Genomic DNA, 12,991 nt, shown 5'->3' with positions numbered 1-12,991 from the left:
ATGGACAGTTTCTTAAACAATAAGGGAATAAGGGGTTATGGAGAGTGGGCAGGGAAGTGGACCCGAGTCCATGATCAGATCAGCCATGATCGTATTAAATGCCTTAGCAGGCTCGAGAGTCACTGGAGTTCGGAAGAATGAGAGGGGACCTCGTGGAAACATTTAAGGTTCTGACTGGTTTAGACAGGTTAGATGCAGGGGGAATGTTCCCAATGTTGGGGAGGTCCGGAACCGGGGGTCACGGTCTAGGGATGGGGGGTAGGCCATTTAGGACCGGGATGGGGAGAAACTTCTTCGCCCAGAGAGTGGTGGACCTGTGGAATTCTCTACCACAGAAAGTTGTTGAGGCCAATTCACTAAATATATTCAAAAGGGAGTTAGATGAAGTCCTTACTACTAGGGGGATCAAGTGGTATGACGAGAAAACAGGAGGTGGGTACTGAGGTTGCATGTTCAGCCATGAACTCGTTGAATGGCGGTGCAGGCTAGAAGGGCCGAATGGCCTACTCCTGCACCTATTTTCTATGTTTCTATGAGAGGCCGTATGGCCTTCTCCTGCTCCTATTTCTTATGTTCTTATAATCTCGTGCGTGAAATGGGATGGCTTGGGGTCTAAGCAGCAGAAGGCATGGTCACTAGTGGTTGAGCAATTTATAATCAGGGATGCTCGAGGGCAGAATTAGAGGAGTGCAGACATCTCGGAGGTTTATGGGGCTGGAGGAGATTACAGAGATAGGGAGTGGTGAGGCCATGAAGGGATTTGAAAACAAGGATGAGAATTTTGAAATCAAGGCGTTTTTTAACCAGGAACCAATGCAGGTCAGCGAGCACCGGGGTGATGGGTGAGCGGGAGTTGGTGCGATTTAGGACACGGCAGCCGAGTTTTGGATCACCTCTAGTTTACGTAAGGTAGAATGTGGGAGGCCGGCCAGGAGTGCGTCGGAATAATCAAGTCTAGAGGTAACAAAGGCATAGATGCGGGCTTCGGCAGCGGGTGAGCTGAGGCGGGGCGGAGATAGAAACATAGAAACATAGAAAATAGGTGCAGGAGCAGGCCATTCAGCCCTTCTAGCCTGCACCGCCATTCAATGAGTTCATGGCTGAACATGAAACTTCAGTACCCCATTCCTGCTTTCTCGCCATACCCCTTGATCCCCCGAGTAGTAAGGACTTCATCTAACTCCCTTTTGAATATATTTAGTGAATTGGCCTCAACTACTTTCTGTGGTAGAGAATTCCACAGGTTCACCACTCTCTGGGTGAAGAAGTTTCTCCTCATCTCGGTCCTAAATGGCTTACCCCTTATCCTCAGACTGTGACCCCTGGTTCTGGACTTCCCCAACATTGGGAACATTCTTCCTGCATCTAAGCTGTCTAAACCCGTCAGAATTTTAAACGTTTCTATGAGGTCCCCTCTCATTCTTCTGAACTCCAGTGAATACAAGCCCAGTTGATCCAGTCTTTCTTGATAGGTCAGTCCCGCCATCCCGGGAATCAGTCTGGTGAATCTTCGCTGCACTCCCTCAATAGCAAGAATGTCCTTCCTCAGGTTAGGAGACCAAAACTGTACACAATACTCCAGGTGTGGCCTCACCAAGGCACTGTACAACTGTAGCAACACCTCCCTGCCCCTGTATTCAAATCCCCTCGCTATGAAGGCCAACATGCCATTTGCTTTCTTAACCACCTGCTGTACCTGCGTGCTAACCTTCAATGACTGATGTACCATGACACCCAGGTCTCGTTGCACCTTCCCTTTTCCTAATCTGTCACCATTCAGATAATAGTCTGTCTCTCTGTTTTTACCACCAAAGTGGATAACCTCACATTTATCCACATTATACTTCATCTGCCATGCATTTGCCCACTCACCTAACCTATCCAAGTCACTCTGCAGTCTAATAGCATCCTCCTCGCAGCTCACACTGCCACCCAACTTAGTGTCATCCGCAAATTTGGAGATACTGCATTTAATCCCCTCGTCTAAATCATTAATGTACAATGTAAACAGCTGGGGCCCCAGCACAGAACCTTGCGGCACCCCACTAGTCACTGCCTGCCATTCTGAAAAGTACCCGTTTACTCCTACTCTTTGCTTCCTGTCTGACAACCAGTTCTCAATCCACGTCAGCACACTACCCCCAATCCCATGTGCTTTAACTTTGCACATTAATCTCTTGTGTGGGACCTTGTCGAAAGCCTTCTGAAAGTCCAAATATACCACATCAACTGGCTCTCCTTTGTCCACTTTACTGGAAACATCCTCAAAAAATTCCAGAAGATTTGTCAAGCATGATTTCCCTTTCACAAATCCATGCTGACTTGGACCTATCATGTCACCATTTTCCAGATGCACTGCTATGACATCCTTAATAATTGATTCCATCATTTTACCCACTACTGAGGTCAGGCTGTGACCGGTCTATAATTCCCTGTTTTCTCTCTCCCTCCTTTTTTAAAAAGTGGGGTTACATTGGCTACCCTCCACTCCATAGGAACTGATCCAGAGTCAATGGAATGTTGGAAAATGACTGTCAATGCATCTGCTATTTTCAAGGCCACCTCCTTAAGTACTCTGGGATGCAGTCCATCAGGCCCTGGGGATTTATCGGCCTTCAATCCCATCAATTTCCCCAACACAATTTCCCGACTAATAAAGATTTCCCTCAGTTCCCCCTCCTTACTAGACCCTCTGACCCCTTTTATATCCGGAAGGTTGTTTGTATCCTCCTTAGTGAATACCGAACCAAAGTACTTGGGCCATGTTACGGAGGTGGAAATAGGCGGTCTTAGTTATGCTGCGGATATGTGGTCGGAAGCTCATTTCAGGGTCAAATATGACACCAAGGTTGCGAACAATGTGGTTGAGCCTTAGACAGAAGTTGGGGAGAGGGATGGAGTCAGTGGCTAGGGAACAGAGTTTGTGGCGGGACAAGGACAGATGGTGTGATTTTACACCCCGAATGAGATTCACGCACAGGCTCAACCAGTCTTACACAGCTTGTTATAATATAAACACAGACACACTAAAATACAGCCAATAAAAATACATGGTTGCAAAATGACAGGAACTTCACTCAGTGCCGTTGCAAACAGCCTCATAATAGCATTTTTTGAAGGCAGACCCGAGTTTCTGTTGTTGGGTTAGTCTGACTCCCATTTCATGGTGAACTCTTGTCAAAAGAATTTTTTTGGCAAGTGAATACAGTTTTTGTGGTGAACAAGTCGTTTACTTTTAATGAACGATTGTATCTAAAAGTAATGCAATTCATCAAGGTCATTAGTTGGTGAGATGCTTGGTAGAGTGGGCTAATACACACTAAGGAGCTGCTTGTTACAGTATTGAAATTTTACTAATGTGGGAAATTCTGCAGGCTGGAAATGGGAAATTATGTATAATTATATTGATAAGTTGGAAACTTGAATTACCTATTCCATATTTTTTTTAAATTATGACCTGGACTTCCCCCCCCCCCCCCCCCCAACCTATTTTCCAGGCTAACACATAGTGAAAGCTCTATTAACCATGTTCCAATTACCCGCCGTCCCAATTATACACCAGCCTTACGAGAGTTGTTGAGGCCGCATAATGTTTTCTTTGTTAGTATTGTACTTGTTTTCATACCTGTGCTGTACAGTACACGCCAGACCAGATTTTGCGGACTCTCAATTATCAGTCAATTACCATGTTGAGATGGGAGGAGGAGGAGAGACTTCGTTTAGGTCGATAGAATTGCCAGATAGAACAGATAGAAAGCCAGCTAATGACATTGCTCTGCCCGCTGCAACCACCTCATACACTGCAACACTTGATTTACATATTACTTGTTGATGCAATCATTTGCTGCAAGGCACACAACTGCTTCACCACAAAAGTTGCATGCAGTTGCCAAAAATATTGCTTGAACAAATACGTACCCTGAATTAGGAGTCACATTGACCCATAACAAAATTGCCGATTCCTCTTATTTATTTTTTATTGACCATTCCTTTTATTATTATCCATTTCTTCCTCTTCCTTTTCCTCCACTTGAGTGTACCAACAACTTATCATTGAAACTTCTAATCGTAGAATGGTACAGCACAGAAGGAGGCCATTCGGCCCATCGTTCCCTGTGACGGCTCTTTGGTAGAGCTATCTAATTAATCCCACGAGCCTGCTTTTTCTCCATAGCCCTGTAATTTTTTTCCCTTCAAGTATTTATCCAATTTTCTTTTAAATGTTGAATCTGCTCCCACCGCCCTTTTCGGACGGTGCATTCCCGATCACAACAACTTGCTGCGTAAGTACAAGTTTCTTCATGTTGCCTCTGGTTCTTTTGCCAATCACCTTAAATCTGCGTCCTCTGGTTACCAACCTTCCTGTCACTGAAAACAGTTTCTCTTTATTTACTCGGAGTTTGTTTTTCCTGAATTCGGATCGGCTATCTGGGTGAAATCGGCTGCGAGCAAATCCATGCCTTTTCTGGTCAAAGATAAAACGGACTGTCTAAACATCATATTCTGATTATAATCAGCAAAATGACTTGGGAAGTAGTAAGTAACACGCTTTAAATAATACACACTTGCATCTGCCTCATGAAATCCATGTGTATTATGAGCTAGATCCTCAGCATCCACCACCCCACCCTCCCCACCACTCCTTCACTCAGCTATGTGACGCAGGCAACTACGGGTCCTCTCTGTGTTGGTGCTGCCTGTCTGCATGGAGGGAGGATGAAGGATTTTCTGTGCGAAACAGGGGAAAGAGATTGTGCTAGTCACAACAGGACTGCATGCCGCCATTGCTGATGTTTCAGGATTTTATAGGGTTTGACCTGAATTGTGGAATTCATCTTTGAATGTAATCTGGTTTAATTTGAAAATCACTAGGCTTATTTATCATCACTTTCTTGACAAACCAGCAGAATGCAAGTGGACTGGAATCCCTCCGAATTGGAGGTGTCAGTGCAATTGCTCTGAATCCTTTAGTGGCAGTCATTAGAAAGCGTCAGAAACACCCGGGTCATCTTGAATAGTTTCTGAGGGCAAACATGCATTTTGTTGGATTGAAGTACTGCAGTCGTCACTTCGTATCCAATGGCGGCTTGCAGCGGTCCCTTTAAGGGCCGCATGTAGACTTGTTTTTTCTGTATGTCTCAGGGCAAACCAGTAGTGTAGAGGAGACTTCAAACAGGCCGTTGTCCCCTTGTTTGCACGCCCTGGATCCCTCTTGTGTGCTGACACCAATATGGCGGACAGCGCACTTTTGGCTCATAATGAGCGTGCACGTCCTGCCCGCCATATTGGAACCTTATGTGTTTGTTTAACACCCGAAATAGCGGCGCGCGCCATTGAATTTTCTAGGCCCATGTGTTTAACACAGTTTATATTTTTTCCTTTGCCAACATCCCTCAATAAATAGTTTATCTTTCTACTTTATACTTTGTATTTTTAAATCTTTATTGTATCATTTGAGCATTTGCCAATAATGTATTCAAAAAATTGCCAAAGCATCTTATCTACTCTTCTTTAAGTTACTAATGCAACTTTAGAGAATTATGTCAAACTATGTAATGGCAGTAATCTCTTAGTAAAAAAATTATGTAACAGCTCTCCAAGGTTTACATGGTGTTTTCTACATAAACTAAATAGGATAGACTTGTATTTTTCCCTCTTTCTTTTCCATTGTTTTGAAAATTGTGCATCAGATTTGAATCTTAAATCAGCTTCATTATGTCTCTTGTATTCCTAGAACCTTAACATAGAAACATAGAAAATAGGTGTAGGAGTAGGCCTTTAGGCCCTTCGAGCCTGCACCACCATTCAATAAGATGATGGCTGATCATTCACCTCAGTACCCCTTTCCTGCTTTCTCTCCATACCCCCTTGATCCCTTTAGCCATAAGGGCCATATCTAACTCCCTCTTGAATATATCCAATGGACTGACATCAACAACTCTCTGCGGTAGAGAATGCCACAGGTTAACAACTCTCTGAGTGAAGAAGTTTCTCCTCATCTCATGCTTAAATGGCTTATCCCTTATCCTTAGACTATGTCCTCTGATTCTGGACTTCCCCAACATCAGGAACATTCTTCCTGTATCTAACCTGTCCAGTCCCGTCAGAATTTTATATGTTTTTATGAGATCCCCTCTCATCCTTCTAAACTCCAGTGAATACAGGCCCAATCGATCCAGTCTCTTCTCATATGTCAGTCCTGCCATCCTGGGAATCAGTCTGGTGAACCTTCGCTGCACTCCCTCAATAGCAAGAACATCCTTCCTCAGATTAGGAGACCAAAACTGAACACAATATTCCAGGTGAGGTCTCACCTAAGGCCCTGAACAACTGCAGTAAGACTTCCCTGCTCCTATACTCAAATCCCCTAGCTATGAGGGCCAACATACCATTTGCTGCCTTCACCGCCTGCTGTACCTGCATGCCAACTTTCAATGACTGGTGTACCATGACACCCAGGTCTCGTTGCACCTCCCCTTTTCCTAATCTGCCGCCATTCAGATAATCTGCCTTTGTGTTTTTGCCACCAAAGTGGATAACCTCACATTTATCCACATTATACTGCATCTGCCATGCGTTTGCCCACTCACCTAACCTATCCAAGTCACCCTGCAGCCTTTTAGCGTCCTCCTCACAGCTCACACCACGACCCAGCTTAGTGTCGTCTGCAAAATTGGAGATATTACACTCAATTCCTTCATCCAAATCATTAATGTATATTGTAAATAGCTGGGGTCCCAGCACTGAGCCCTGCAGCACCCCACTAGTCACTGCCTGCCATTCTGAAAAAGACCTGTTTATCCCGACTCTCTGCTTCCTGTCTGCCAACCAGTTCTCTATCCACGTCAGTACATTACCCCCAATACCATGTGCCTTAATTTTGCACACCAATCTCTTGTGTGGGACCTTGTTAAAAGCCTTTTGAAAGTCCAAGTACACCACATCCACTGGTTCTCTCTTGTCCACTCTACTAGTTACATCCTCAAAGAATTCTAGAAGATTTATCAAGCATGATTTCCCTTTCATAAATCCATGCTGACTTGGACCGATCCGGCCAGTGCTTTCCAAATGCGCTGCTATTTCATCTTTAATAATTGATTCCAACATTTTCCCCACTACTGATGTCAGGCTAACCTGTCTATAATTACCCGTTTTCTCTCTCCCTCCTTTCTTAAAAAGTGGTATTACATTAGCTACCCTCCAGTCCATAGGAACTGATCCAGAGTCGATGGACTGTTGGAAAATGATCACCAATGCATCCACTATTTCCAGGGCCACTTCCTTAAGTACTCTGGATGCAGACTATCAGGCCCCCGGGGATTTATCGGCCTTCAATCCCATCAATTTCCCTAACACAATTTCCCGCCTAATAAGGATTTCCTTCAGTTCCTCCTTCTCACTGGACCTTCGGTCCCCTAGTATTTCCGGAAAGTTATTTGTGTCTTCCTTCGTAAAGACAGAACCAAAGTATTGGTTCAACTGGTCCGCCATTTCTTTGTTCCCCATTATAAATTCACCTGAATCTGACTGCGAGGGACCTATGTTTGTCTTTACTAATCTTTTTCTCTTCACATATCCAGAGAAGCTTTTGCAGTCAGTTTTTATGTTCCCAGTAAACTTCCTCTCACACTCTATTTTCCCCCTCCTAACTAAACCCTTTGTCCTCCTCTGCTGAATTATAAAATTCTCCCAGTCCTCAGGTTTGCTGTTTTTTCTGGCCAATTTATATGCCTCTTCCTTGAATTTAACGTAGTTTAATGTACAAACTATGAACCTATTTCAGCTGCATACTTTCTGCTCACTTATTGTGGATGCACTTTTTCTAATCAAGCATGTTCTAATCTTTAGAATCGTGAGAGAAATTTGCAGCGACTCTGTGAGCTCTTCCCAAATTACAAAAATCACAGCACTCCAGAGTAATTAATTGCATAAAGCATTTTGAGACATTTCAGTACAAGACATTATATAAATGAAACGTTTTATTTCTCTCTGTCTTTTTCTTTTTCCCTTCAGCTTTCACAGAATCTGATACATAATGATCATTCCCTTGTGACTCGGGGCTTTCTGCTTTTCATACATCAATCAACATATTTATCCATTGTCCAACATCCTGAGAAGCTGCACCTTTCCAGTGCTGTAAAATAATCCTCATTGCGAAGATTAAACCCGAATGTAACCGATGGGCCCCTGGAGGGATGGTCTGAGTATGACCAATTTAGCACTAATTGCTAATGTGCGTTTAAGAATATCTCCCAGAAATAGCTGGTATTTAGGTTCGGAGATTTTCTGTGACTGGACAACATATGGGCATGATTACCCTCCTTGTTGGCACTGTGCCAACGTTTCCGATTGCAGGAACCTCAGTCTTAAAAGATGTTCTGCAGATACTTGCATTCAGTTAAACTAAACTTGCTTCTGCAGATTTCCAAAGGAGTCCTTTGCAATGTTCCGATCAAACTTTTTCGCATCACTTTTCTACCTACTTACTCTTTGTAGTGAAGTTTGGATCTTTGCTTACACCATTGAGACTTGCACAGACTCTTCTATCTTTGCACTAGCTTGTTTGTATTTTGTAATAGGGGCACCTCAAAGGAGCAGTAATAAATTTTTAAGTCGTCTCAAGGAGTAAAGTCCTGTCAATTTTACCCTAAAGTATTCATCATTTTTTTTTATAAAGTATACTTTTTTTCTTCAAATTATTTTATTTCTTTAGTAATTTTCTCCCCTCCCCGTCCTTCCTGAAGGTGTTGGATCTCTTCTGGGGAACAGTTCCATGGGCACCAGGAGGAGCCTGCCTGTATCTTGCTGCAGTAGCCATTATCCATGAGGGCCTAGACAGAATCAGTAGTCTTTTTAACCACGAGCGACGTTGCAGCTGAGACTGATCCTGTTATGTATGTAAACATTGTAACTGTGTAAGACTTGCCACCAGAGGGCGCAACTGTTGGAGGCCCAAGGGTCATCTGCACACCTTACGCAAGAGAGTATAAAAGGTTGTCTGCCATGCTGCCTAGGCACTCTGGAGTTGTATTAAAGAGACTAAGGTCACATCAGTTTTAGCTCACAGTACTCAGTCATGTGGAGTTCTTCCATACTTAACAGATCCTGTCCCTCAGCTGCTGGCCACAAAAGTGCATTTGCGGCAGCGGTTTCTGGATAACGATCAGGAGCGGAAATATTGGCTAATTTTCCTCTCCCGCCAGTGTCCCCAGCATTGCCCTAGCAGAGCGGAAATAAAATCTGGGAGCTACCTGGTCTGTAAGGCTCAGCTACTTACTGGATATCCGCTGAGCCATCTATGGATGGGGGGGGTGGTGGAAATAGATACACCATGCAATGGCCCATCACGCTTACGGCGAGGTGCAGCAATATGAATCTTCATTTAACTTTACCTGTCAGCACCTCATTCCCTCTTCTCATCCTTGCTTTCAGTAGAACTACAAGGAAGCAATAAGAAAGAAAGACGAGCATTTATATAGTGCTTTTCGTGACCGCAGATCGTCCCAAAGCGCTTTCGAGCCAATTAATTCTTTTTGACGTGTGGCCATTTTTGTAATGCAGCATCCAATTTACACACAGCAAGGTCCCACAAACAGCACCGTGATAATGACCAGACAATCTGTGTTTGTAGTTTTGGTTGAGGGATAAATATTGGCCAGAACACACTCGCTCTTCTTCGGACTAGTGCCATAGGATCTTTTAGATCCACCTGAGGGGGCAGACAGGGCCTCGGTTTAACACCTCATCCAAAAGACGGCACCTCCAACAACACAGCGCTTCCTCAGTACTGCACTGGAGTGTCAGCCTGAATTTTGTGCTCAGGTCTCAGGAAGGTGCCCACCCTCAATCTATTTTCCCACCATGCATCATGCTGAGATGGAACAAAAACAAATCACATTAGTAGGGCAAATGCAAATATTGATCAAGCAAGGTATTCCAATTCTGATCTGCTGCTTAAAATGCCATTGCATTTACATTGTAACCACTGATCGATGCCAGTAGTGTGTTACTTTGGCTAGGCCGATGTAATTTTGGAAGGGATCAGTTGGATAACAGAAGATTGTGGCCAAACTAACTTGAATATAAAACCAAAATGCTGGAAAAACATAGCAAATCGATCAGTAAAGCGAGTGGTCAAGATAACATTTTAGGTGTATACCTTTTTATCCAAACTAAAACATAAGCAAGTGTTTTGGTAAGGTTGGAAAAATAGAGAAAAACGTGAGGAGAAAAAACTATTACTTCAATAATTCAGCGTTCCAGCATTTGTAGTTCATTTTATATTTAATATAAGAATATTTGTTTTCTGTGGAATTTGATCATATTTGGTTTACTTTCCAATGTTCTCACTGTTATCATCTGGTGCAGAGCTGCAGTTGGACAGTATTGAGTGAGTGAGAAGGATGCCATTGCTTCCTGAAAGAGCCTGGCCTGTTCCAAACTGTACCACAAATGATTCAATAGACCAAGCTGCCAAACACATGGCCTTTAGTTCACTGGAGAGTTGATCCAGTAAAAATGAAAACAGAAGGGCATTCTAACACACTGAATAATCAAAAATGGCCTCTGTGACTTGAGGAGTGAATAAAGAAAGACTTGAATTTATATAGCACCTCTCACGACCACTGGATGTCGCAAAGCGCTTTACAGTCAATGGAGTACTTTTGGAGTGTAGCCACTGTTGTAATGTGGGAAATACCAATTTGCGCACAAGCAAGCTCCCACAAACAGCAATGTGATAACGACCAGATAATGTGTTTGTTTTTTTTGTTATGTTGATTGAGGGATAAATATTGGCCAGGACACCGGGGATAACTCCTCTGCTCTTGTTCGAAATAGTGCCACGGGATCTTTTTCGTCTACTTGAGAGAGCAGACAGGGCCTCGGTTTCAAGTCCCATTCAAAAGACGGCACCAGTGCAGCACTCCCTCAAACACTGTTTGTGCTCAAGTCCCTGGAGTGGGACTTGAACCCGCAACCTTCTGACTCAGAGGCGAGTGTGCTGCCCACTGAACCACAGCTGACACTACAGCACATACTACATATATAACATGTAGCATGAGATACAATAAAGGGCTGAGATGATCATCTTTGTGGGGTGGGGAGGTAGGGGACAGTTTTGTTCTATATTTCTGAAGTATTATTTTTGAGCTAGCTGTGAGAAAATGGCAGATCCCTGCAGTGGAATCATATCTGGTACATTTTCCATTTACTTATTTCTCTGTTGCTACCCAAGATAATGTAAGCAGGAACATTTTCATGCCCTAATCATATCTCCGTTCCATATTTCAAACTATTAACTTTTTTCACCCTCTTCTTGCCAGGAATCTGAGTGAACTGATTGACAGGTTTGTGGCAGATTTCAAAGCCCAGGGCCCTCCGAAGCCAAACACCGATGAGGGGGGAGCCGTGCTCCCTAGCTGTGCAGACCTGTTCGTCTACTACAAGAAATGCATGGTGCAGTGCTCGCAACTCAGCACCGGCGAGCCAATGATCGCTCTGACCACCATATTCCAGAAATACCTGCGAGAATATGCATGGAAAATCCTCTCCGGAAACCTGCCTAAGTGAGTATGAAATGGTGTCCTTTAAATAGCCCCGCAGAGTATTTCCTCTGTAATCAACTGCAAATGATTACTCGATTTCAAATCTGCGGTAATGACATCCCAAATCGGCGTAATCCCCTTCAATTAGCTGCATTCCTAAATGAACAACTCCACATGTAGCTCATATAGTTCCAGTGTCCAGGGCAAGCTAGTCCAGTCAAATAGAGAGCACTGGATACTTGAGAGCTGAAAGATATCATTACAATGAAGGGTTCAGATAACACCAACCTGGACCATTTTATAACTGTTAATCTCTATCCAAGATTCGGTTCCAACCTTGAGCTTGTTCTCTGACACTTTGTTTACTTTAATGAAGTCTTTTTTTGTTTATGTACTGTGGTAGAGGGGGATTATTCAACTTTCGGCCTATTTCGTGCAGAGGGACACCATGGGGCAGATTTTTCTCTTAATTGCATTTGGCATAAAGGATTTCCTGGGAACAGCGTGACCAGTACTGCAGTCCACCTGGTTTTCATGTTCATGAAATGGATGGAAAATGGGAAGGGTTCCATTAAAGGCGTGTGATCACCCCAACCCAATTTTACTCTCTGCACTGTGCCCAGGTAATTGTGCCAAGCACAGGAACAGGAAAATCCACCCTGTTATATTTAATGTGCGATAGCATTAACAAAAGTCTGTAACAGAACTGCATAGAGCTTTACCCGGATTTGGTATACTCAGTGAATCGTATGCAAGCAGCAAGAACAACTGGTCCTAATTGGAATGGACTGCAATCATTTTCACCATATATGGTACTGCACAGATTCAGGTCACCAGGTTGTGTGCAGATTTTTGGCAAGCTTTCTATTCAACATTGTTCTTGGTAACCAGAAGTTTTATTGAACCTGAAAGACCTAATAATGCTCAATGAGCACATTTATTTCAAAGTAATGTACTATTTTCCTGTACAGAAAAAAATGAAATGAGAAAACCTCCCTTCTTCCTTGTGCTCACAATACAATTGGAATATGATTGAACATCAATGTTTAAAATGTAATAGGTTCAATGGGTGCCATGCAGCGGTAGCATACTGGTTCTGAACCATAATTTCCCACATGGAAAGCAAATTGTGAGGAGAACACACGAAATCAGCAAAGGGATATAGACAGGCTAAGTGAGTGGGTAAAAATTTGGCAGATGGAGTATAATGTGGGAAAATGTGAGGTTATCCACTTTGGCAGAAATAATAGAAAAGCAAATTATAATTTAAATGGAGAAAAATTGCCAAGTGCTTCAGTACAGAGGGACCTGGGGTCCTTATGCATGAAACACAAAAAGTTAGTATGCAAGTACAGCAAGTGATCAGGGAGGCAAATGGAATGTTGGCCTTTATTGCAAGGGGGATAGAGTATAAAAGCAGAGAAGTCCTGCTACAGCTGTACAAG

At 43.3% G+C, this 12,991-nt stretch overlaps 1 protein-coding gene across 1 annotated transcript in view; it reads left to right on the top strand.

Annotated features, from left to right (window-relative positions):
• vps53 (VPS53 subunit of GARP complex) overlaps nt 1-12,991 on the top strand; it is a 274,701-nt gene that overhangs the window by 151,303 nt on the left and 110,407 nt on the right. The window contains exon 14 of the mRNA XM_070857048.1: nt 11,325-11,567. Within this exon, the coding sequence (XP_070713149.1) occupies nt 11,325-11,567 (243 nt within the window). The remainder of the gene's footprint in view (nt 1-11,324; nt 11,568-12,991) is intronic.

Source organism: Pristiophorus japonicus, chromosome 16 (assembly GCF_044704955.1).
Source record: "Pristiophorus japonicus isolate sPriJap1 chromosome 16, sPriJap1.hap1, whole genome shotgun sequence".
Classification (NCBI taxonomy): domain Eukaryota; kingdom Metazoa; phylum Chordata; class Chondrichthyes; family Pristiophoridae; genus Pristiophorus; species Pristiophorus japonicus.
The sequence above is the reverse complement of the archived record's forward strand: the minus strand, read 5'-3'. Positions and strand labels throughout refer to the sequence as shown.